At 41.8% G+C, this 20,510-nt stretch overlaps 1 protein-coding gene across 2 annotated transcripts in view; it reads left to right on the forward strand.

The window, feature by feature from the left end:
* pi4kaa (phosphatidylinositol 4-kinase, catalytic, alpha a) overlaps positions 1 to 20,133 on the forward strand; it is a 43,728-nt gene extending 23,595 nt beyond the window's left edge. Inside the window, exons 33-51 of one of the 2 annotated variants that reach the window (XM_046369733.1) lie at positions 1,271 to 1,491; positions 5,034 to 5,198; positions 5,291 to 5,370; positions 5,529 to 5,728; positions 5,999 to 6,086; positions 6,284 to 6,451; positions 6,581 to 6,634; positions 6,720 to 6,840; positions 7,376 to 7,505; positions 7,588 to 7,658; positions 8,403 to 8,475; positions 10,111 to 10,288; positions 10,427 to 10,531; positions 11,180 to 11,305; positions 12,887 to 13,007; positions 14,295 to 14,454; positions 14,542 to 14,631; positions 14,724 to 14,807; positions 18,334 to 20,133. In XM_046369733.1, coding sequence (XP_046225689.1) covers positions 1,271 to 1,491; positions 5,034 to 5,198; positions 5,291 to 5,370; positions 5,529 to 5,728; positions 5,999 to 6,086; positions 6,284 to 6,451; positions 6,581 to 6,634; positions 6,720 to 6,840; positions 7,376 to 7,505; positions 7,588 to 7,658; positions 8,403 to 8,475; positions 10,111 to 10,288; positions 10,427 to 10,531; positions 11,180 to 11,305; positions 12,887 to 13,007; positions 14,295 to 14,454; positions 14,542 to 14,631; positions 14,724 to 14,807; positions 18,334 to 18,385 — 2,287 coding nt within the window. In that variant the 3' untranslated portion in view covers positions 18,386 to 20,133. The remainder of the gene's footprint in view (positions 1 to 1,270; positions 1,492 to 5,033; positions 5,199 to 5,290; positions 5,371 to 5,528; positions 5,729 to 5,998; positions 6,087 to 6,283; positions 6,452 to 6,580; positions 6,635 to 6,719; positions 6,841 to 7,375; positions 7,506 to 7,587; positions 7,659 to 8,402; positions 8,476 to 10,110; positions 10,289 to 10,426; positions 10,532 to 11,179; positions 11,306 to 12,886; positions 13,008 to 14,294; positions 14,455 to 14,541; positions 14,632 to 14,723; positions 14,808 to 18,333) is intronic. The other variant, XM_046369734.1, reaches the window with a different exon arrangement.
* Positions 20,134 to 20,510: the final 377 nt, after the last annotated feature.

Genomic DNA, 20,510 nt, shown 5'->3' on the forward strand with positions numbered 1-20,510 from the left:
ACTATAAGGTCAATAGGTCAATGACATTCCACACATGGCTACCAGGAAAGCGGAGAAGAAACAGGGCACTATGCTGCTGATGATACGTTTGTATTCATTCCCAATCGGTTGTGTAAAGTACTTAAGTAAAAAATACTTTAAAGTACTACTTACAGTTGAAGTCGGAAGTTTAAATACACCTTAGACAAATAAATATGAACTCAGTTTTTTACAATTCCTGACATTTAATCCTAGCAAAAATTCCCTGTCTTAGGTCCGTTAGGATCACCACTTTATTTTAAGAATGTGAAATGTCAGAATAATAGTAGAGAGAATGATTTATTTAATATTTTACTTATTTCATCACATTCCCAGTGGGTCAGAAGTTTACATACACTAAATTAGTATTTGGTAGCATTGCCTTTAAATTGTTTAACTTGGGTCAAACGTTTTGGGTAGCCTTTCACAAGCTTCCCACAATAAGTTGGGTGAATTTTGGCCCATTCCTCCTGACAGAGCTGGTGCAACTGAGTCAGATTTGTAGGCCTCCTTGCTCGCACAAGCTTTTTCAGTTCTGTCCACAAATGTTCTATAAGATTGAGGTCAGGGCTTTGTGATGGCTACTCCAATACCTTGGCTTTGTTGTCCTTAAGCTCTTTTGCCACAACTTTGGAAGTATGCTTGGGGTCATTGTCCATTTGGAAGACCCAAGCTTTAACTTCCTGACTGATGTCTTGAGATGTTGCTTCAATATTTCCACATAATTTTCCTGCCATCTATTTTGTGAAGTACACCAGTCCTTCCTGCAGCCAAGCACCTCCACAACATGAATCTGCCACCGCTGTGCTTCACGGCTTGCAAGCCTCCCCCTTTTTCCTCCAAACATAACGATGGTCATTATGGCCAAACACTACTATTTTTGTTTAATCAGACCAGAGGACATTTCTCCAAAAGGTATGATCTTTGTCCCCATGTGCAGTTGCAAACTGTAGTCTGGCTTTTTTATGGCGGTTTTGGAGCAGGGAGGAAATACGCTTGTGGCCATACCACCTGTTGAACACCTGTTCAGGGTCGGGCCTGATTAGTACTGGGATGGGAGACCGCCTATGAATACCAGGTGCCGTAAGCTAAAATTATAATACTAATGTAAAAAAGGTATTTATTATGCAGAATGTTGTTGTTCGTAACACGTGTCATTGGCCCAAAAGGGCCAATGATCCAGAGGTCAGGATTTTCTTGTTTAATTAATTGTATACTTCCCTCATTCTCTTTCCCCCCCCTCCCTCTCTAGTGCCCCTCCTAAGTTCCCTACTCAGGGGGACAAGCGTCTGCGCGAGGACATCAGCTTCATGATTCGTTTCTACGCCAGCATCCTGTCGGACAAGAAGTACCTGGCGGCGTGCCAGCTGGTTCCTCCCGGTGAGCTAGGCGCCGTGCCCACCCCCAGCACCCTCTCTGCCGGGATATTCGGATCACTAATCGTGTCCAGCACTTCTCCGATATCGATGCTAAGTAAGCCTACAGCGGTGGAAACACCGGCTGATTAACAACAGCATTGCAAGACTACAAGAGCATGTTTTTACACAGGTCAAATCTGACGCCTGATCAGGCTCCTTGCTACGTTGCTCATAGATCGATAAATCTTTATAGTCTGTAGGATCTCACTCTATTTATTTCTGTCTCTCTTTCTCTATCTATTTCTTTCTTTCTGTCTCTCTTTGTCTATCTATTTCTTTCTCTCTTTTTCTTTCTTTCTCTCTCTCTTTTTCTTTCTCTCCTTTCTCTCTTTCTCGCTCTTTTTCTTTCTCTTTCTCTCCTTTCTCTCCTTTCTCGCTCTCTTTTTCTTTCGGTCTCTTTCTTTATATCTATTTTACTCTATCCATCTATTTGTCTGCTGCGGAGCAAGGCGCAGATTTGCCACCTCTGATAAAATGCATGATTGATTATTTATTATTATTATTCTACACATTATATCATGCCGATCCGCCCCTCAGCTCGATTTGTCAATTTGTCAACAAAAAGAAAACAAACAAATTGAGAAATTTGAGAGCCGTATTTCTTCTCCACCACCCACACCGCTCCTTCCTCCTGTCCGTCCCTGGCGACCCCAAGAACAACATGATCTCACTTCATAACACATCGGATCGCGCCGGGTAGAAACTAGCCCTAACCACAGATCTAGAATCAGATTACTCTACCCTCAATGGTAACCCTTTACCATCAGGTGGGTGAAATAATGTCTGACTGTATCAGCGGTTAGGGGTAAATTCTACCACTGCCTGTGGGACCAACGCATGGTCATCTCATATAATACAGGACTAACGTTATAAAGCTCATCATATCGCTCTTCAAAAGCTCCTTCCTCTCCATCGAATGCTGAGACGATGCTCGTCGCCTCATTTATATTTCACGATGTCTTGTCCATGGATGGTGATGCATGTCCGTGTGGATTTAGGAATGAATGCATTGAGTGGTAGAGAGGGATGCATGCCAATGTTGTTTTAGATGAATGCATTGAGTGGTAGAGAGAGGGATGCATGCCAATGTTGTTTTAGATGAATGCATTGAGTGGTAGAGAGGGATGCATGCCAATGTTGTTTTAGATGAATGCATTGAGTGGTAGAGAGAGGGATGCATGCCAATGTTGTTTTAGATGAATGCATTGAGTGGTAGAGAGAGGGATGCATGCCAATGTTGTTTTAGATGAATGCATTGAGTGGTAGAGAGGGATGCATGCCAATGTTGTTTTTTGCATTGATGAATGCATGTTGTTTTAGATGAATGCATTGAGTGGTAGAGAGAGGGATGCATGCCAATGTTGTTTTAGATGAATGCATTGAGTGGTAGAGAGAGGGATGCATGCCAATGTTGTTTTAGATGAATGCATTGAGTGGTAGAGAGAGGGAGAGCCAAGAGGGATGCATTGAGTGGTAGAGAGAGGGATGCATGCCAATGTTGTTTTAGATGAATGCATTGAGTGGTAGAGAGGGATGCATGCCAATGTTGTTTTAGATGAATGCATGCCAATGTTGTTTTAGATGAATGCATTGAGTGGTAGAGAGAGGGATGCATGCCAATGTTGTTTTAGATGAATGCATTGAGTGGTGAGGGATGCATGCCAATGTTGTTTTAGATGAATGCATTGAGGGATGGAGAAAGATGTAGCTAGAGAATGTGAAGGAATTAGGCGTTAGATGGACATAGATAATTGCAGCAGGAGATAGTTGAGTTTGTAGTGGAAAGAGGGAGGGACAAAGAGATATGGATAGAGAGTGTTAAATTGGGAAGTAGATTACAGTCGGAAAACCCCAGGGCCCGCGTCTGCTAAATGACTTAAATGCAAATGCAAATGTAATAAGGGATAGAAAGTGTGTGTGTGTGTGTGTGTGTGTGTGTGTGTGTGTGTGTGTGTGTGTGTGTGTGTGTGTGTGTGTGTGTGTGTGTGTGTGTGTGTGTGTGTGTGTGTACTTTATCCCTACCTACAGTGTATTCAGAAATTATTGACATCCCTTGACTTTTTCCACATTTTGTTGTTATAGCCTGAATTTAAAATGAATTAAATTCAAATGAATTTTTAAAAAATGTAAAAATTGTCACTGGTTTACACACAATACCCTATGTCAAAGGAGTATGATGTTTTTAGAAATGTTTACAAATTAATTTAAAATGAAAAGCTGAAATGTCTTCAGTCAATAAGTATTCAACCCCTTTGTTACGGCAAGCCAAAATTAGTTCAGGAGCAAACATTTGCTTAACAAGTCACATAATAAGTGACATGGACTTACTGTGTAATAGTTTAACATGATTTTTTAAATGACTACCTCATCTCTGTACCCCACACATACAATTATCTGAAAGGTCCCTCAGTCAAGCAGTGAAGATTCAACCACAAAGACCAAGGAGGTTTTTCAATGCTTCACAATGAAGGGCACCTATTGGTAGATGTTTGAATTGTATTTTTACCGTCTTTGAATATCCCTTTTGAGCACTTTGGATGTTGTATGAATACACCCAGTCAATACAAAGATAAAGGCGTCCTTCCTAACTCAGTTGCTGGAGAGGAAGGAAACCACTCAGGGATTTCACCATGAGGTCAAAGGTGACTTTAAAACAGTTAAAAAGTTTAATAGCTATGATAGAACTGAGGATGGGTCAACGACACTGTAGTTACTCCACAATACTAACCTAATTGACAGATTAGGGTAATATTGTGGATAAGGCACTAAAGTAAAACTGCAAAAAATGTGGCAAAGAACTTTACTTTTTGTCCTGAATACAAAGTGTTATGTTTGGGGCAAATCCAACACAACACATCACTGAGTTCCACTCTTCATATTTTAAAGCATGGTGGTGGCCGCATCATGTTATGGTTATGCTTGTCATCGGCAAGGACTAGGGAGTTCTTTTCTGGATCAAAAGAAACGGAATAGAGCTAAGCACAAGCAAAATCCTAGAGGAAAACCTGGTTCAGTCTGCATTTCACCAGACACTGGGAGACAAATTCACCTTTCAGCAGGACAATAACCTAAAACACAAGGCCAAGTCTACACTGGAGTTGCTTACCAAAATGACATGGAATGTTCCTGGGTGGCCGAGTTACAGCGTTTACTTTCAATTGGCTTGAAAATCTATGGCAAGACTTGAAAAGGGCTGTCTAGCAATGATCAACAACCAACTTTACTGAGCTTGAAGAATTTTCAAAAGAACAATGTGCAAATATTGTCCAATGCAGGTATGCAAAGCTCTTAGAGGCTTGCCCAGAACGACTCAACTGTAGTCGCTGCCAAATGTGATTTTAACATGTATTGACTTTCGGGGTTGAATACTTATCTAATCAAGATGTAATAATGTTTTATTTGTAATTATTTATTTTTTTACAAATGCTAGAATTGTTCTTCTACTTTGACATGACAGAGTATTTTGTGTAGATCATTAACAAAATAATGACATCTATTTGAATCCCACTTTGTAACACAACGAACTGTGGAAAGAGTAAAGGGGTGTGAATACCTTCTGAAAGCACTGTATGCCTGCCTGTGTGTGTGTGTGTGTAGACAACCAGGACCCGTCTTTGAATAGTCTGTCTGTGATGACGGCCCAGGACCCCAGGAGCACCATGTCTCATGACTCCAGCTCCCGCTCCCAGCAGAGTGGCCAGAGTGGCTGGATCAACACCTACCCTCTGTCCTCTGGCATGTCCACCGCCTCCAAGAAGTCAGGTAACACAACACAACACACACACACAAGACAGACAGACGCAATGCGCCCACACACACGCGGCGAGATCTGACCATGTCCTTCCTGTCCCCAGGCATGTCTAAGAAGAGTAACAGAGGGACTCAGCTCCATAAGTACTACATGAAGCGTCGGACCCTGCTGCTGGCCTTACTGGTGAGAGCAACAGTGGGGATTTTTACTGTGGAAGGTTTCTGTTCGGACAGAAACATTCCCTTTGACTCTCCCTCCTTGCTATTCATTTGCTGTTAGTCCTACATTCTGACCGTCCACTTTGTTGCTAGGACTGACGTCCTCTCCCCCCCCTCCTCTAGGCCAGTGAGATTGAGCGGTTGACTACCTGGTACAACCCTCTGTGCACCCAGGAGTTGGCCATCGCTACAGAACAGTCCGTGGAGACCAGCATCGCCAACTGGAGGTCCAAGTACATCAGCCTCAGTGAGAAACAGTGGAAAGACAACGTCAACCTGGCCTGGAGTATAGCTCCTTATCTGGCTATGCAGCTACCTGCCAGGTAAACACACACAGTCTCACACAGACACTTGTAGGGGAAACGTGGAAAGCTTTAGATTGGTTCCACCTGAATAATAACTGTTGTTGTCAGGTTGAAGAACGTTGCGATCGTGGCATGTTAGTGCTAACCCTCTCGCGTGTGTGTGTTTAGGTTTAAGAACTATGCGATCGTGGCATGTTAGTGCTAACCCTCTCGCGTGTGTGTGTTTAGGTTTAAGAACGATGCGATCGTGTCATGTTAGTACTAACCCTCGCGTGTGTGTGTATTTAGGTTTAAGAACGATGCGATCGTGGCTGAGGTGACTCGGCTGGTGAGGCTGGACCCTGGAGCGGTCAGTGACGTACCTGAGGCCGTCAAGGTGAGTCAACCTGTAGTTCGGCAGTCATCTGCTACACAGGAGTGGCCAATGCTCATCATACCTCAAAGATGTTTGTTGAAGAACGTGTTTTTTTATTTTTATGTCAGAGCCACGAAGTTCAGGTTCAAAAGTGGTAGTGTTTCTAATTGAATGGTTTTTTTGTCATTCAACAAAATAAATAATTGTGTGTTTTCTAGTTCCTGGTGACGTGGCACACCATTGATGCAGACTCTCCAGAGCTGAGTCATATCCTGTGTTGGGCTCCTGCTGACCCTCCCACCGGCCTGTCCTACTTCTCCTCCATGTACCCCCCGCATCCCCTCACCGCTCAGTACGGGGTCAAAGTACTACGGTCGTTTCCTCCGGTACGAAACACACACACACACACACACACACACACACACACACACACACACACACACACACACACACACACACACACACACACACATTTTATACTGTCACTTATCCTAATGTATTTGTTTCTTCTCTAGGATGCCATCCTGTTTTACATTCCTCAAATAGTTCAGGCCCTGCGCTATGACAAGGTGAGTGACACTACTAACTAGCTGCTGTGTTTCTACATTATCCTGTGTGTGGTGTGAAAGATAACAAGCTTGTGTTGATTGGCAGATGGGCTATGTGAGAGAGTACATCCTGTGGGCGGCCCAGAAGTCTCAGCTGTTGGCCCACCAGTTCATCTGGAATATGAAGACGAACATCTACCTGGACGAGGAGGCACACCACAAAGACCGTGAGAGACACACACACACACACACACACACACACACACATAGTCACGACCAAAATTATTGGCACCCTTTGGTGTTGGTAGAAGGATGCATATGCAGAAAATAACCCCATACCTATTGTAAAATATGGTGATGGTTCTTTGATGTTACGGGGCTATTTTTCTTCCACTGGTCCTGAGGCCTTTGTTAAGGTCAACAGTATCATGAACTTTACCAAGTACCAGGACATTTTAGCCAAAAACCTGGTTGCCTCTGACAGGAGGCTAATGCTTGTTTACAAGTGGATCTTCCAGCAAGACAATTGTATTAGTATAGAATAAGAACATAACATTTTAGAACATAAAATACACTGTAGCTCAGTGTTTTTATAATTGATTTTATACAGTCTTTTATTTTCTCATCTTTATCAATAATGTTGGTCGTGACTTATACACACGCGCGCATATGTACACACTCACTCTTACCACTCCTTTCTCTCTCCCCCTCTGTCTCTCTCTCTGTCACCGTCTCTCTCTCTCTCTCTGTTTCTCCGTGTAGCTGACATCGGGGATCTGTTGGAGGAGATGGTTGAGGAGATAATAGGTGCTCAGTCTGGTGCAGCTAAAGACTTCTTCCAGAGAGAGTTTGACTTCTTTGACAAAATCACCAACGTATCTGCAATCATTAAGTGAGACGAACACCCATCCTTATATAGTCCACTACTTTTAACCAGTTCAGTTTTTGGACATTGAAGTGTTGGTGTTTTTCAGGCCCACCCCAAAGGGAGATGAGAGGAAGAGGGCCTGTCTCAAGGCTCTGTCTGACATCAAAGTCCAGCCAGGTAACAACAGCTATGACACATCTGTGGTACAACAGCCTTTCCTTAATTGGATTTGCTCAACTCCTGTGTCCTCTCTCTCCTCCATTTTAAATGTATTTATTTTTTATTCAAAAACAAAAACACAAAAAAACAGGTCAAAGGTAATTGAGGCGAGGAGAGGGAACCTGTGTGAAAAATGACCTTGTATGAAACGAGACTCCCTCTCCACCCGCGCGTCATCAGGCAAATGACAAAAACAATGTGTGAAGTGATGAAAAACAAGTGAAGTTACTTCTGCAAGACATTTTATAGATAAAACAATAAATAGTATGTTGTCTTTAAACGTGTGCATGCTTTCAAAAGCTGGTTTCAAAGGGTGTGGTAGATTTTTTTCAACTCTTCCGCGAAGGGCTCAGGTAGGATACACATGACTATCCTCCTCGAGGGGAGGACACTTTCCCGTTCGCCTACTAACAAATTGACTTCTCCTTGACCTCTCAACCACTTGTCGGTTTCCGGATCACAGAGGACTGAGGGTGGAGGACGGACTTTTTCCCAAATGATGAAATACCTATGTCTGTGCGGGTGCGTGTTCGATTACAGTGAGGTGTATTGTAAATGTATGAATAGTTTTACCCAAGGTGTTTCGACCTCTGTAAGCAGTTGATTCCGATATCTGTGATTGAGCTACGTGGAAGCAGTAGTGTAAGGTATGTGTGTGTCTGACCGTTGTATGTCTGTCCTCTACCGGTGGCCATCCTCCAGGCTGCTATCTGCCCAGTAACCCAGAGGCCATCGTACTAGACATCGACTACAAGTCTGGAACACCCATGCAAAGGTACTGACGAATTGATTTAATTCATTCGATTGATTTAATTGATGATTTTTATGCCTGACAAAGACCTTCCAGTTGAAACGTTGCAATAAAGTACACAGGAGCATTCAATGGTATGTGGATATCTATTCCTTTCTTCGGCTATTTCAAGAAAGGTTTATTTTCCTATCTCACAGGATGTGTATAGTGCATTTGGAAAGTATTCTGACCCTTTGACTTTTTCCACATTTTGTTACGTTACATCTTTATTTTAAAATGGATGAAATTGTTTTTTCCCCCCTCATCAATCTACACATGATACCCCATAATGACAAAGCTAAAACAGGTTTTTAAACATAACTGCAATATCACATTCACATAGATATTCAGACCCTTTACTCAGTACTTTGTTGAAGCACCTTTGGCAGCGATTACAGCATCGAGTCTTCTTGGGTATGACGCTACACTCAAGAACATTCAGAGACTTGTCCTGAAACCACTCCTGCGTTGTCTTGGCTGAGTACTTAGGGTCGTTGTCCTGTTGGAAGATGAACCTTTGCCCCATTCTGAGGTCCTGAGCGCTCTGGAGCAGGTTTTCATCAAGGATCTCTCTGTACTTTGCTCTGTTCATCTTTCCCTCGATCCTGACTAGTCTCAGAGTCCCTGCCACTGAAAAACATCCCCACAACATGATGCTGCCACCACCATGCTTCACCGTAGGGATGGTGCCAGGTTTCCTTCAGACGTGACGCTTGGCATTCAGGCCAAAGAGTTCAATCTAGGTTTCATCAGACCAGAGAATCTTGTTTCTCATTGTCAGAGTCCTTTCGGTGCCCTTTGGAAAACCTCCAAGCGGGCTGTCATGTGCTTTTTACTGAGGAGTTGCTTCCGTCTGGCCACTCTACCATAAAGGCCTGATTGTTGGAGTGCTGCAGAGATGGTTGTCCTTCTTGAAGGTTCTCCCATCTCCACAAAGGAACGCTGGAGCTCTGTCAGATTGACCATCGGGTACTTGGTCACCTCCCTCACCGAGGCCCTTCTCCCCCGATTGCTCAGTTTGGCTGGGTGGCCAGCACTAGAAAGAGTCTTGGTGGTTCCAAACTTCTTCCATTTAGAAAAGATGGAGGCAACTGTGTTCTTGGGGACCTTCAATACTGCAGACATTTTTTGGTACCCTTCCCCAGATCTGTGCCTCAACACAATCCTGTCTCTGAGTTCTACAGACAATTCCTTCGACCTCATGGCCAGGTTTTTGCACTGACATGCACTGTCAACTGTGGGACCTTATATAGACAGGTGTGTGCCTTTCCAAATCTTGTCCAATCAATTGAATTTACCACAGCTGGACTCCAAGCAAGTTGCAGAAACATCTCAAGGATGATCAATCGAAACAGGATGCACCTGAGCTCAATTTTGAGTCTCATAGCAAAGGGTCTGAATACTTATGTAAATAAGCTATTTCAGTTTTTTTAATACATTTCGTAAAACCTGTTTTCGCTTTGTCATTATGAGGTTTTGTGTGTAGATTGGTGAGGAAAATAATTAATTGAATCCATTTTAGAATTAGGCTGTAACGTAACAAAATGTGGAAAAATGGAAGGGGTTTGAATACTTTCTGAATGCACTGTATATCCGACTGCTGTCTCTGGTCTCCCCCAGTGCTGCCAAGGCCCCGTACCTAGCTAAATTCAAGGTGAAGCGTTGTGGGGTCAGTGAACTGGAGAAGGAGGGTCTGCGTTGTCAGTCAGACTCTCAGGACGGGGAGGACAGCGAAGAAGTAGCTCGCAGGATCGTCTGGCAAGCTGCCATCTTTAAAGTGGGCGACGACTGCAGACAGGTACGACACACACACACCACACGCATATTTTACATACTCAGCACTTTATAAACAGCACAAAATGTCATCAGCATTTTCTGATAATTGTATTCTCTCCATACCTCCTTTTCTTTACCTCCTCTCTCTTTGTCCCTCCAGGACATGCTGGCTCTCCAGATCATTGGTCTGTTTAAGAACATCTTCCAGCTGGTGGGACTGGACCTGTTTGTGTTTCCCTACAGAGTGGTTGCTACTGCCCCCGGGGTAAGAATACCCTCTACACCCCTTTTTGCAGGCCCACGGATCAATTTCGAAATTGCACCTGGTGTATTCCACTATTCTAACTCCGAACAGTAAGTTGAGACCGTTTTTACCCTGTAGCTATCTCAACTTACTGTTCAGAGTTAGAATAGTGGAATACACCAGGTGCAATTTCAACATTTTGTCGTGCATCAGCATGTCAGCTAAGATTTTTTTTTATTGGTAAGTTAGTCTTGGCCAGTTATATAAACAAGCATTTCGCTACACTCGCATTAACATCTGCTAACCATGTGTATGTGCCCAATAAAATGTGAATTATTCTCTCTGCCCCATATCAACATTTTTCGATTAGCATGAAATGAGTTAGAAACTTGCTAAATCTTCTCTCTGCCCCATGGCAAAATGAGTAGAATTGCATGAAATGAGTTGTACATTTGTCAAATCTTCTCTGTTAAAATGTGTAGAATCTCAGAAATCTGCTCTAAAACTTCAATTTTTACTTTCCGCTGTCAAGAGGGGGGACGCTAAAATGTTTTGCTCACAAGTTGGTTGTGGTCTACACCCCAGCCCTTAGACCTTACCCGTTGTCTTGTTACTCTGTGCTGTGTAGCATCACAGTAATGGTTTCCTTGTATCTGTCTCGGTGTCCAGTGTGGTGTGATCGAGTGTATTCCCGACTGTAAGTCCCGTGACCAGCTGGGCAGACAGACTGACTTTGGGATGTACGACTATTTCAGGAACCAGTACGGAGATGAGTCCACTCTGGCCTTTCAGAAGGTGAGATGACTGTCCCCCAACCCCTGAACCTTCATCCCTGACCTGACCCACTGTGGTATTTTTTCACGTATTTGGACATATACTTACAGTGCCTTCAGAAGGTATTCACAGGTCTTAACTTTTTCCACATTTTGTTGTTACAGCCTGAATTAAAATGGATTATGTTTAATATAATAATAATATATGCCATTTAGCAGACGCTTTTATCCAAAGCGACTTACAGTCATGTGTGCATACATTCTACGTATGGGTGGTCCCGGGGATTGAACCCATTGAACCCACCAGCTACAGAAGGACCGTTTAGATTTTATTTTGTCACTGGCCTACACACAATAGCCAATATTGTCAAAGTAGAATTTGTGTTTTTGAGATTTTTACTAATTAATAAAAAATGAAAAGCTGAAATCTCTTCAGTCAATAAGTCTTCGACCCCTTTGTTATGGCAAGCCTATATATGTTCAGGAGTAAACATTTCCTTAACAAATCACATAATAAGTTGCATGGATTCAATACACCCAGACACTAGAAAGATACAGGCATCCTTCCTAACTAATTTGTCAGAGAGGAAGTAAACCACACAGGGATTTAACCGTGAGGCCAATGGTGACTTTAAAACAGAGTTTGGCTGTGATAGGAGAAAACTAAGGATGGATCAACAACATTGTAGTTACTCCACAATACTAACCTAAATGACAGATTGACAAGAAAGAAGCCTGTACAGAATACAAATATTCCAAACATGCATCCTGTTTGCAACAAGGCACTAAAGTAATACTGCAAAATATTTTGTAAAGCAATTCACTTTTTATCTTGAATACAAAGTGTTGTATTGGATTTGCTCCAAATATATTACTGAGTACCACTCTCCATATTTTCAAGCATAGTTTTGGCTGCATCATGTCATGAATATGCTTGTGTAATTGTTAAGAACTGGAGTTTTTCAGGATAAACAAAGAAACAGAATCCTAGAGGAAAACCTGGTTGGTATGCTTTCCTCCAGACACTGGGAGATCTTTCAGCAGGACAATAACCTAAAACACAAGGCCAAATCTACACTGGAATTGCTTACCATGAAGACGGTGAATGTTCCTGAGTGGTCGAGTTAGTTTTAACATCAATCTACTTGAAAATCTATGGCAAGACCTGAAAATGGTTGTCTAGCATTGATAATGATCAACAACCAAGTTGACAGAGCATGAATATTATTTTTTTATAATAATGGGAAAATGTTGCACAATCCAGGTGTGGAATGCTCTTAGAGACTTTCCTAGAAAGACTCACAGCTGTAAATGAGATTTCTGTATTTAGTTTCAATACATTTGCTAAAATGTCTAAAAACATGTTTTCACTTTGTCATTATGGGGTATTGTGTGTCGATGGGTGAGAGAAAAAATTATATTTAATCGATTTTGAATTCAGGCTGTAACCCAACAAAATGTGGAATAAGTCTGAATACTCTCTGAAGGCACTGTATGTCTCTTGTCATTAAAATGGAACAGTTGCCTTAATATACATCACCTCACCAACATTGTGCACAGAAGGCGCAACCTATTCTCTCTCTCCGTCGCCCACACTTTCTAGGCGAGGTACAACTTCATCCGTAGTATGGCAGCCTACAGCCTGCTGCTCTTTCTGCTGCAAATCAAAGATAGACACAACGGGAACATCATGCTGGACAGCAAGGGACACCTCATCCACATAGGTACAAAATCATCCATAACATAGTCCGTATTGGTACACAATCAGTCACCCTTAACCTCACCCACACAATCATTCATTTAATATAGCAAGGGACACATTATTTATCTTTGGGACAATAAAGATATTCATTTAATTTACAGTTGGGTCTGAAATGATGGACACCTTTTGATAAAGATGAGCCATATTAATAAAATAAATAATTAAAATACTGAGGTATATTGTAGGCAAAAAAGGGGGAAATTATTTTATACTAATACAATTTCTCAGAGAAACAGAGAAAATGTTATCAAAAAGGTAGGGGCCAAAATGATTGTACAAACGACTGGTGAAAGCGCAGACCAATTTAATTCAACCCACTGCGTGCCTCAGCTACAAGCACACTTTTGCACATGATCAACCAACCATTTATATGTCATGACGAGAGTAGGATTACAACTTCTTGGAACTTCTTCTGTGTTGCCCAACTGTTGCTCTGGTCAAACAGTCTGGTAGCAGTTCCTCTTTTTCCTGTCACTTCTCCATGACGTTTATCAGTGACATCCTGTTCACCTTTACTCAACAGACCGGGGTCGTATACTGTTTTCCTTTTCTCTCACAGTAAATTTCCATTCCCAAAGTTCCTATTCACTCTTCATTGACCCCTAACACCAATATAATTTTAACATGTACATGTGACGAAATCAATAAGTTCTAATATCGTGACTGGAATAAGTATATTTCAAGTTAGAACCGCTAAAGATTCTTATAAATAAAGTAGTCAAAAGTTTAATATTTGTTGGACGCATTTGCGGTTCGTTTAGGTTGTTTCTCTGATTTATTTTGTGCCCAATCGAAATGAATGGTAAATCATGTATTGTGTCATTTTGGAGTCACTTTTATTGTAAATAAGAACATAATGTTTCTTAACATTTCTAAATTAATGTGGATGCTACCAAGATTATGGATAATCCTGAATTAATTGTGAATAATGAGTGAGAAAGGGTCACAGATCATACCCCCAAGACCTGCTAACCTCCTGTAATGGTGAGTGGGAAAGTAAATAATTTAGACTCCTATCTTTTTTTAGGAAAACCTAATATTACTTGTTTAAACTAAATCTATTTCTCTGAGTAATTGTGTTAGTATAAAATACAATTTTCCAAATGTTTTTTTACATTCAATACAGCTCAGTATTTGAGTTATTTATTTTATACAGTCATTTACTGCTCATCTTTGTCAAGGGTGTCAATCATTTTAGTCCCCCACTGTATATTAGTTGTCTAACAAAAACAAAAAAATCTACTTTCAGACTTTGGCTTCATGTTTGAGAGTTCTCCTGGTGGTAACCTGGGCTGGGAGCCGGACATCAAGCTGACTGATGAGATGGTGATGATCATGGGAGGCAAGATGGAAGCCACTCCCTTCAAATGGTTCATGGAGATGTGTGTCAGGGGGTACCTGGCCGTCAGGTAAGAGTGGGTGTGTCTCAATCTTATTTGCATCTAAACTGTCGTTCTTTTGGGTTAATCAGATTTTTTTTTTCTCCTCTGCGTTAGGCCCTACATGGATGCGGTGGTGTCTCTGGTCACTTTGATGCTGGACACTGGACTACCATGCTTCAGAGGACAGACCATCAAACTGCTCAAGTCAATACATCAATAAACCACATGGGTGCATAGATTACATTTTTGCAAAGTCTCTTTTGACCATTTCTGAACATGTGTGTTTGGGTTCACAGGCAGCGGTTCAACCCCAGTATGAGTGAGAAGGAGGCGGCTGCTTACATCATCAAGGTCATCCAGAGCTGCTTCCTCAGCAGCAGGTAACACCAGAGGCCTTGTCCCTTTCCAGTCTAGTGCCTTCCCTCAATCTATGGCCCTGTCCCTTTCCAGTCTCTAGCGCCTTCCCTCACTCTATGGCCCTGTCCCTTTCCAGTCTCTAGCGCCTTTCCTCACTCCTATAACCCCATCTCAATAACCAGAAATATCTATATACATGCTAACTGTCTATATACACATCCTATACATGCTGGCTAACAGTCTATATACAAATGCTATACATGCTTATTTATACATGCTAACTAACTGTATACAGATGCTATACAGTGCATTCGGAAAGTATTCAGACCCCTTGACTCTTTCCACATTGTGTTATGTTACAACCATTATAAAATGGATTAAATATTTTTTTTCCCTCATCAATCTACACACAATACCTCAATGAAAAATCAACAAAAAAAATTGTTTTGTTTTCAAATATATAAAAAATAAACTATCACATTTACATAAGTATTCAGACCGTTTACTCAGTACTTTGTTGAAGCACCTTTGGCAGCGATTACAGCCTTGAGTCTTCTTGTGTATGACGCTACAAGCTTGGCACGCCTGTATTTGGGGAGTTTCTCCCATACTTCTCTGCAGATCCTCTCAAGCTCTGTCAGGTTGGATGGGGAGCGTATCTGCACAGCTTTTTTCAGGTCTCTCCGGAGATGTTCGATCGGGTTCAAGTCTGGGCTCTGGCAGGCCCATTCAAGTTATTCAGAGACTTGTCCCGAAGCCGCTGTGTGCTTAGGGTCGTTGTCCTGTTGGAAGGTGAACCTTTGCCGCAGTCTGAGGTCCTGAGTGCTCTGGAGCAGGTTTTCATCAAGGATTTCTCTGTACTTTGCTCCGTTAATCTTTCCCTCGATCCTGACTAGACTCCCAGTCCCTGCCGCTGAAAAACATGCCTACAGCATGATGCTGCCATTACCATGCTTCACCGTAGGGACGGTGCCAGGTTTCCTCCAGATGTGAAGCTTGGCATTCAGGCCAAATGGTTAAATATTGGTTTCATCAGACCAGATAATCTTGTTTCTCATGGTCTGAGAGTCTTTAGGTGCCTTTTGTTTGGCAAACTCCAAGCGGGCTCTCATGGGCCTTTTATTAAGGAGTGGTTTCCGTCTGGCCACTCTACCATAAAGACCTGATTTGATGGAGTGCTGCAGAGATGGTTGTCCTTCTGGAAGGTTCTCCTATCTCCACAGAGGAACTCTGGAGCTCTGTCAGATTGACCATCGGGTTCTTGGTCACCTCCCTGACCAAGGCTCTTCTCCCCTGATTGCTCACTTTGGCTGGTCGGCCAGGTCTAGGAAGAGTCCTGGTGGTTCCAAACGTTTATAATTTCAGAATGATAAAGGCCACCGTGTTCTTGGGGACCTTGAATGCTGCAAATATTTGTTGGTTCCCTTACTGTACCTTGACACAATCCTATCTCGTGGCTCTACGGACAATTCCTTTTGAGCTCATGGCTTGTTTTTTGCTCTTTTTGCACTGTCAACTGTGGGATCTTATATTGACAGGTGTGTGCCTTTCCAAATCATGTCCAATCAATTGAATTGACCACAGGTGGAACACCAAGTTGTAGAAACATCTCAAGGATGACCAATCGAAACAGGATGCACCTGAACTCAATTTTGAGTCTCATAGCAAAGGGTCTGAATACTTATGTAAATAAGGTATTTCTGTTATTTGTTTTTAATACATTTTGATTTAAAAATATATATATATATATTTGTTTTGCTTTGTCATTATGGGGTATTCTGTGTATATTGATGAGGAACATATTCATTTAATCTATTTTAGAATAAGGCTGTAACAACAACATTTGGAAAAAGTCTAGGGGTCTGAAAGCTTTTCCCGAATGCACTGTACATGCTTGACTGTCTGCATACACATGCTTATACAGTTGAAGTCGGAAGTTTACATTCACTTAGGTTGGAGTCATTAAAACTCGTTTTTCAGCCACTCCACAAATTTCTTGATAACAAACTATAGTTTTGGCAAGTCTGTTGTGTCATGCACAAAGTAGATGTCCTAAGTAATTTTTCCAACAATTGTTTACAGACAGATTATTTCACTTATAATTCACTGTATCACAATTCCAGTGTGTCAGAAGTTTACATACACTAAGTTGACTGTGCCTTTAAACAGCTTGGAAAATTCCAGAAAATGATGCCATGGCTTTAGAAGCTTCTGATGGGTCAATTGACATCATTTGAGTCAATTGGAGGTGTACTTATGGATGTATTTCAGGACCTACCTTCAAACTCCGTGCCTCTTTGCTTGACATCACAAGTCTGGTTCATCCTTGGGCGCAATTTCCAAATGCCTGAAGGTACCACGTTCAGAAGTACAACAGTACACAAGTATAAACACCATGGGACCACACAGCTGTCATACCGCTCAGGAAGGAGACGTGTTCTGTCTCTTAGAGATGAACGTACTTTGGTGCGAAAAGTGCAAATCAATCCCAGAACAACAGCAAAGGACCTTGTGAAGATGCTGGAGGAAACGGGTATCTATATCCACAGTAAAGCGAGTCCTATATCGACATAACCTGTAAGGCCGTTCAGCAAGGATGAAGCCATTGCTCCAAAACACCCACTAAAAATCCAGACTACGGTTTGCAACTGCACATGGGGACAAAGATCGTACTTTTTGGAGAAATATCCTCTGTCTGATGAACCAAAAATAGAACTGTTTGGCCATAATGACCATCGTTATGTTTGGAGGAAAAAGGGGAGGCTTGCAAGCTGAAGAACACCATCCCAACCGTGAAGCATGGGGGTGTTAGCATCATGTTGTGGGGGTGCTTTGCTGCAGGAGGGACTGGTGCACTTCACAAAATAGATGGCATCATGGGGCAAGAAAAATATGTGGATATATTGGAGCAACAACTCAAGACATCAGTCAGGAAGTTAAAGCTTGGTTGCAAATGGGTCTTCCAAATGGACAATGACCCCAAGCATACTTCCAAAGTTGTGGCAAAATGGCTTAAGGACAACGAAGTCAAGGTATTGGAGTGGCCATCACAAAGCCCTAACCTCAATCCTATAGAAAATGTGTGGGCAGACCTGAAAAGGTGTGTGCGAGCAAGGAGGCCTATAAACCTGACTCCGTTACACCCGCTCTGTCAGGAGAAATGGGCCAAAATTCACCCAACTTATTGTAGGAAGCTTTTGGAAGGCTACCTGAAACATTTGACCCAAGTTAAACATTTTAAAGGCAATGCTACCAAATACTAATTGAGTGTATGTAAACTTCTGACCCACTGGGAATGTGATGAAAGAAGTAAAATATTAAATAAATCATTCTCTCTACTATTATTCTGACATTACCCATTCTTAAAATTAGGTGGTGATCCTAACTGACCTAAGACAGGGAATTTGTACTAGGATTAAATGTCAGGAATTGTGAAAAACTGAGTTTAAATGTATTTGGCTAAGGTGTATGTAAACTTCTTACTTCAACTGTACATGCTAACTAACTGTCTATACACATGCTAACTGTCTGTGCTCTGTCTTTATTCAGGAGCAAGACCTACGATATGCTGCAGTATTATCAGAACCAGATCCCATACTAAAGACCTGCTGCAGTATTATCACATACTTGGACCTGTCTGATATGAGTCCTTATTCCCTATATATGCAGTAACCTCTGCTTTTTATCCTGTTTGTAAGGTCAGAGGTTGTCCTGTACAAAGTCATTCTCTTCAGCTAGCTAGCATCAAGCATCTTGCGCACTTTATAGATCATTGTATTTCACCCACCTGATTGGACCCTGATCAAGAGTTGTTACACCAGACTGGAGAATTCACACTAACCTATCAATCAACTAACCAACCAACCAACCAGTCGATTCCTGCAAAAGGCAATCACACAACCGGTTACTGAACTCCAATACAATCAGCAAATATCACGGTCATAATACATACCACATATCAATCATATACTAATGCTGTGTGTGTGTGTTTTAGTAGTCAAAAGCGATAAGAGTAGATCTTCTCTCGGGGGACATTTCTAATGGTGGCGCTGGTGACTATATCTGTCTTGAATCAATAACAGTGTGTGTGTGTGTGTGTGTGTGTGTGTGTGTGTGGGTGGACTTGTTTAACTATTCTTGTGGGGTCCAGTTTTCCCCACAAGCATAGTAGTCCCCACAAGAATAGTAATCAAACAAATATTTGACAAACTGGGGACATTTTGTTAGTCCCCACAAGGTCTAATGCTATTTCTAGGGGGGTTAGGAGCTAGGGGTAGTTTTAGGGTTAAGGTTAGGTTTTTGGGTTAAGAGTAGGGGTTAGGAAAAATAGGATTTTGAATGGGACTGAATTGTGTCCCCACAAGGTTAGCTGTACCACACTCAGTGTGTGTGCGTGTGTATCAGCTCCAAGGTGGTTGGGTCCAGTTTAGGATAAACCAATGTTGTTTGTTTACCTACTAACCTACTAACTCTGCATGTCTTAAGACCAGACCTTTACTAGTATTAACATCTTACATGGATTTAGTTAGCTGTCTTAAACGTGTGTGATTTCTATTTGGAGACATTCCTCTTTCTGTACAAAAAGATTTTCACCTTTGACCCTCTTCTTGAATCTCCAGGATTTGGGTTTAGTATTATGATGATGGTAGTGATGATAATGATAACTATGAAGACCCAAAAAGCCATTTCTCTAATCCTTGGCACAAACAGAAGTGTAATTACATAACTACTCTCCTCTGACGTTATGCAAGATGTTACCGTCTTAATGTGTGTCAACATATGAGATTGCTGTCATTATCCCTTCAAAAACCCTGCTGTACTAAATGTTCTGTCTTTATGAAGATGTTTTACTTGATAGTCTGTAAAGATAATGAATCTTGCATCTGTTTATCATTTTAGTTTAGAATGGTATGTATTATATTTGTTCTGAATGGATATGTTATAATTAACGTAAGGGTATTTTACTTGGATGTATAAGATGAAATAACCTATGTATGTATTACAGATTTGTAATATGAAGGAAATTACAGAGGGCTGTATGTTTGTTTGCATTTCAGACCAATAAGAGCTGTTACATTATTAACCCCTAGTTGTACACGCCTGAGTCCATTGCTGTAGTCTTTTAATTGGACTATTGTCATTTGATTTAATGTCTGTTTTCTACTGTCCTCTGTTGTCAGCCACTGTCTGCACCTTTTTTTTGTGGTTACCGGTCTAAGTTCTACCATATCAATCTCTCTCTGTGTGTGTGTGTGCATGTTTCTAGAATCTTAGTAGAGAGCACATTACACCCCCCCCCCCCAATGTATAATTGTGATCGAGTACTGAGACATAAACCCCAGTTGCAGCTACAAACACTTGATGTCTGTGTCATTTGATCTACTTCTGCGGTTTTGAAACGTTATCATTAAGACCTGGGTGTGGGATTATCCTTGCCAGAACAGGTGCTACTCTACTGCACTTAAACATTTTGCACTTGTCCAAAAGAGAAACAACGATGAGGATTTTCAGGCAGCGGCGACTCTGTTTCCAAGCATTTGCTCCCATCCCCTGCCAACTGGCCTATGTAACATTTTTTAAATTGATGACTTCAAACATCATTTCGTGGTGTGCTGGGCTGAAGGGGGGGGGGGAAGCCCACTAGTATTAAAATAGGTCCTCAGATGCTCCAGTGCTTACCTTTTAGACTATTGGTTACCAACGTTACCAAGGCCTACTGTGCCTTC

The sequence above is a fragment of the Oncorhynchus gorbuscha genome, linkage group LG11, assembly GCF_021184085.1.
Source record: "Oncorhynchus gorbuscha isolate QuinsamMale2020 ecotype Even-year linkage group LG11, OgorEven_v1.0, whole genome shotgun sequence".
Classification (NCBI taxonomy): Eukaryota; Metazoa; Chordata; class Actinopteri; order Salmoniformes; family Salmonidae; genus Oncorhynchus; species Oncorhynchus gorbuscha.